The following is a 5,540-nucleotide window of genomic DNA, read 5'->3' as shown; positions in this document are numbered from 1 at the left end:
TTGCTATGTTAATCCTACCAGTTCATGAGCATGGAAGATCTTTGATCTTTCCATCGTCGGATATCTCTTGTTTATTTCTTCAGTGCTTTAAAGTCTTTCATTTGTGCAGTTAAAGTTTACTCAAGAATTTTTAGATTATTTGAGGTGACTAACACATTGGTTTTAAAACCATTTATTGTTCAGTTAATAATAACCTTTTATAACTTTGTCTTCTTTTGTGAAAACAAGGTGTTGGCCCTATGAATGCAATATAAGAGCTAAACAGCAGAGGTTTCTTCACAGAGACAAGGGTTGCTGAACTCTCACTAATGGAAATGTTCAAGAAGAACACAATGGAGAAGCTCATTGTGGGTGCTCTGCTTCTCTCCGTTCTTTCAGGAAGTGTATCGCAATCAGGTAGGTCCTGAGCCCAGGTTCAAAGTTTTCCACATCCAGAACATAGGGGGTCTAACATCTTTTGCTGCTGTGGTTCTCAGGAAACTGTGAGTGAATGGTGTGTGTAAGTTACTTATTCCATATATGATCCAAACTTAGCAGCTTGAAAGAGTGATCATTTACTGTCTTATGTCTCTTTTATAACAGAAAACAGAGAAGGGTTAGCTCCTGTTTTCAAGTACAGGTCTTTTAGTATTGTCAGAAGTTTCCACTGCAGAAGGTCTGCTCTCAAGCTTACTTGTATGGTTAAACAATTTCAGCTCATTTCAGGATGCTGGACAAGGAATCTGAGTTCTTCATTGTCTATTCACTGTAGACCACTCCTAATTTACTGTCATTAAGGCCCTTTCTCAAAACAGTTGCCATACATAGCTGGAAGAAATGTCCAGTTCAGAAGCCATAACCTTTTGCTAATAAGATCTTAGAAATCCTCCCACTGTGTCCCCACTCCTTGTCAGTGAATCATCCCTTACCCAAAGGTAGTTAAATCACATTTTAAAAACTACCATATATATCGATAATTAAAGGTATACCTTACTATACTAGTGTATAAAGAAGTCTCTGAGTTCAAGAAAGGAGAATGGGATTTGTTTCTCTGATGACTTCTCATTTAAGAGAAAAAGAAGATAGGAGAAGATGCTGTGAAGGCAGGTGAGGTCCCTGAAGGCCTTCAGACACAGGGTTAAGTTCTGCAGTGACTTTCTTATCCTCAGGATCAAGAACACATAGGCAGTGGATGATTTTTCATATATATATATGAAATATATACATATGCATCAGCTACATATGCATACATATATACATTTATACACACATACACACACATGTATGTGTCTGTATATGTATATATGTAAAGGGGATGCTTACTCTCTCATTCTTTTAAACACTTAATTGAGGTAATATAAGAGGAAAGAAGAAATCTTGGAAGGAGTTTGGACTTTAAACCAGAAACCCATCTCTCTCGAATAATTAGATAATTGAATGATGGGGATGAAGTGAAAAGACTCTGAGTCTCACTTCTTCACCAATACAATGGGGATACAAATAATACTCACCCAATAAATGATGCTGAGGTCAATTAAGGGATGAACGAACTTTGTGATGGGTATTATAAAATTAGCTTTTTATATTATCCAAAGAAGCTACTTTCATGTTTTGACAGCTTTATCTTTTTATTTTTTTCCGCTGTTGTCAGTAAGAAAACTTGACATTTGTTTCTCTACGCTGCAGCATTACTGTCAGCAGAGAGTTATAAGTTATTTCATGCTAACTATGATATTTTGCTTCAAGTTTGGATCCTGACAAGGTTACAAACAGGGAGATAATTCATCACAAGGCATAAATACATGGTTTACACTCCAGTCTTCCGGGTGCTGTTGTGTTGACAGGAGTTTAGCTCGCCCTCACCTGCCATGCACGCCCCTCTCTCAGACATTCATGCTAGCCCTCTTTTCTGGAACTGTTTCATTCCTATTCTCCAGGGGTCCAGAGTATAAGTATTACTTAAGAAGCCTTTGTATGTTAGAAAATAGAATTCATGCTGTTTTTTTCATTTCCTACTATGAAGCAAAACTAATTCAATTCAAGACTTTATAATATTTCTAGGCCATGTCTCCTCTGATTCAGTTTGTCATTATTTTTGAGTTTATTTTCCAAACTGCAGCATTTGTTAAATTTACTTTTCTGAACCAGGAGAGAATCATCCTATAATGATTATAGTTTCATCTTGTCACATGGTTCTTAAGAAAAAAAAAATCCATAGTATATAATTCCTTGATCTTGTTGCTGTCATGGAAAACTGGTCTTTGTTGAACATAGGAACTGCAGGATAGATTGAAGGTGAGGTCCAGCACTATTATGGTCCTGACCAAGTAATTTACATGTTTCTGATGGTCCATAATAACAGGTTCCAGGATGTATTAACACTAGCTATAGGACTCTAGACGAAATAACATGATTGGGTCAGTGATGAAAGAATATGCACTACCTCCAGCTTTATACATTGCAATATTTCAGATACATTTAGTTCTCTATTACAGGTTCTTCTTTTATCTAGGTGCTGTGTCAAAGAAGATCGAGGTAGAGTTAATAAAGGGAATCTTTAATTTTGTAACAGAGGAACTGAACTCAAATTCTTCTGTTCATTGTTAGTTTTGGTTTTGTTTGTTGGAGATAGGTTCCCATAGCTCAGGTTGTCCTTGAACTCACTACACAAAACAGAGGGCCTTCACCTCTCCAGTGCTGAGACCACAGACATGGATCACCTTATCCATGTCTGCCTTTAACACTGTATAGCTATTTACTATTGCTGAGTTCAAACACTCATGGGATCTCTGTGTGCTCCATTGTACAGATTCTGCCAGGAAGCAGCTCTAGGGCTACAGAAAGAACAAATCAAATATCATAGTTGATAGATGTTTGTCTTGCTGTTTTTTCTCCACAGACATGAAGGGAAAGGCATTTATTTTCCCTCAAGAATCATCCACTGCCTATGTGTCCCTGATACCACAGATACAGAAGTCACTGATAAACTTCACCCTGTGTCTGAAGGCCTTCACAGATCTGACCCGCCCTTACAGCATCTTCTCCTATAACACAAAAACCAAGGACAATGAGATTCTTCTCTTTGTGGAAGATATAGGAGAATACATGTTCTATGTTGGGAATTCGGTAGCCATTTTCAAAGCACCCACAAGTCTTTATGATCCAGTCCATATCTGTGTGAGCTGGGAGTCTGGCTCTGGGATTGCAGAATTCTGGCTGAATGGAAAGCCGTTGGGGAGGAAAGGCTTAAAGAAGGGGTACACTGTGGGGGCTGAGGCAAAGATCATCATAGGACAAGAACAAGATTCCTTTGGGAGACGTTTTGATGTAAAACAATCCTTTGTTGGGGAGATATGGGATGTTTCCTTGTGGGACCATGTGGTCCCCTTAGAAGAGGTACATGGTAGCTGTAACAGAGGCAACCTTATCAACTGGCAAGCTCTTATTCATGAAGACAACGGCTATGTGGTGACTAAGCCCACATTGTGGACTTAAGCTAATTGTTCTATGAAATTTAAGTCTGCTTTTGGTTCTATTGCAATGATAATGTGCATTGCATTAAAAAGCAAAGAAATGTGAATCGTTGCTATACGTTATTTATGGTTGCAAATATTGGAGTGAATTTTTCCATAACTGTCTACAGCAGCAAACCATAGGAACTAGGGGAACATGCTTCTCTAAAAACCGAGCAGCCACCTTGTAGGATTCTGCATGATTGGAGGAGACCCTATGGTGGTTCCGCATGCTCAAACTCAGAAACCTGTGAACACAGTTGAGTGCTGGGAGAGGCCCTCAGGGACAGACTATCCATCCGAGGGAGTCACACCTCAAAAGAGAGTTTCAAAAGAGATTTCCCAGGAGCTAGGTTGAGAAAATGCCCATTCATCGACCCAGAAAAGAATCAAAGATATTTGCAAAGGTATGTTAAGGGAAACCCCAAAAGAGACAGGGCCAGCAGTGCTGGAGGTTCCTCTGCACACTCACTCACTCACAGCTTCCCTGGGAAGTACCTGTTCTAGGATAAACATACATGCCCCTTCTAGATCCTCCTACTGTTAAACCCAAGAATCAGGAGAGAAAGACCAGTTCCACAATTTTTGAGGCAAATTTGAAGCAAGCTTTAATTAAATGCTGGCCAGGATGATGGACTCTGGCCAGGACCATTCTGGGGTTTTCAGCAAATGGCAATGAGTCACATTTTGCAGAGGTTAATTATAAAGGCCATCCCATAAGGCCATGGTATTTCCCATCAGGTCCAATCAGGGGCAAGCATACATCCTGATGTTTTACCCACCCATCCCCCTGCCTATCTGTGTATGTACTCAAATACATCCTATGTAGTTGAGTAAAAGGAAACAAAATCAACCTGTTTAGGTGAGCAAAACCATGTGGCCTCCACTTTTTCAGGAAGCAAATGTTCTTCAGCAAGTGACTTACAGATTAGAGGCATTTTTGTTTCATGGATCTCGTAGGCACAGTAATTAAAGCTTAAAACATAACACTGGCTCTCACACTATCACCAGAGACACAGAGGCCCCAGGCTTGAGCTGAAGTGTGCTTCCCATGTATTTTCAGTGGGATTCTTGAAAAGGAGAGACAGATATTTTTCAACTTTGAGTGAATCACAAAACATTCACCCATTCAGGCTCCTCACCAGGCTAACTAGTTCTAACTCTTCCCTCTTTCTCACACATGAAAGTAACCTTCCCATTTAAAGAGCACTAGTGGAGGGGTTAGGGACCCCTCAGATTCTTGTGTAGAAAAGTGTTTGAAGTTAAACTCCTCAACCTTCATGATGCTGTGACCCTTTAATACCATAGTTCCTCATGTTGCAGTGACCCCTAACCATAAAATGTTTTCCTTGCTGCTTCATAACTGTAATTTTGCTACTGTTATGAGTTATAGTGTAAGTATTTTATATGCAGGATATCCCATATGCAACTCCTGTCATTCGACCTCAAAGAGACCATGACCCAAATGTTAAGAATCAGTGGTTTAAAGTAAATACTTAATGATTCACACAGCCAATACCCGGTACTGGAGATACCTGTATTCCCCCTGAACACCCACACTCCAGTGTCATTCCCTTCCCCACATCCTGCCTTTCTGTGTTTATAACCCCTGTATGAATGAATTACGATTTGAGAAAAAATAAATTATAAAAAATAAAAAAATTTAAAAAATTAAAAAAATAAAGAATAAAAAAAATAAAAAAATAAGATTGCCAGTGTAGCAAAGAAGAGGATAAAGACAAAATATGAGTATTGGATTATGTTCTACAGAGACAAAAATGAAAGTCATGATCTAATTCCCATTTCAGCAGCATCAGGAATGAGTTAATGCGTAACGTTAACATATTTAATTTCAGAACCACCTTTCTTCAGACATCCCTATGTTACTCCTCAGAACATGTGAAGTTGTGAACTGAATGTGGCTAAGTTGCTTGATAACATTTAACATACTGGTGATCCGGACTCACTAATGGACTGGTTCTAATGAGACTCAGAAAAATTGAAGAAAAAGTTTACAGATCTCCAAGGCATGTAAGAGTGTTTATATGT

At 39.0% G+C, this 5,540-nt stretch overlaps 1 protein-coding gene across 1 annotated transcript; it reads left to right on the top strand.

Moving 5' to 3' along the window:
- Window positions 1–283: 283 nt before the first annotated feature.
- Window positions 284–3,561, top strand: LOC114636570 (mucosal pentraxin). Its single transcript, XM_028784646.1, has 2 exons — window positions 284–396; window positions 2,879–3,561. The coding sequence occupies exons 1-2, from the start codon at window positions 309–311 to the stop codon at window positions 3,472–3,474; spliced, it is 684 nt and encodes a 227-aa protein (XP_028640479.1). The 5' UTR covers window positions 284–308; the 3' UTR covers window positions 3,475–3,561.
- The last annotated feature ends 1,979 nt before the right edge of the window (window positions 3,562–5,540 follow it).

This window comes from Grammomys surdaster, unplaced genomic scaffold (assembly GCF_004785775.1).
Source record: "Grammomys surdaster isolate TR1022 unplaced genomic scaffold, NIH_TR_1.0 124525, whole genome shotgun sequence".
Classification (NCBI taxonomy): domain Eukaryota; kingdom Metazoa; phylum Chordata; class Mammalia; order Rodentia; family Muridae; genus Grammomys; species Grammomys surdaster.
This window is presented reverse-complemented; position numbering and strand designations above follow the sequence as displayed.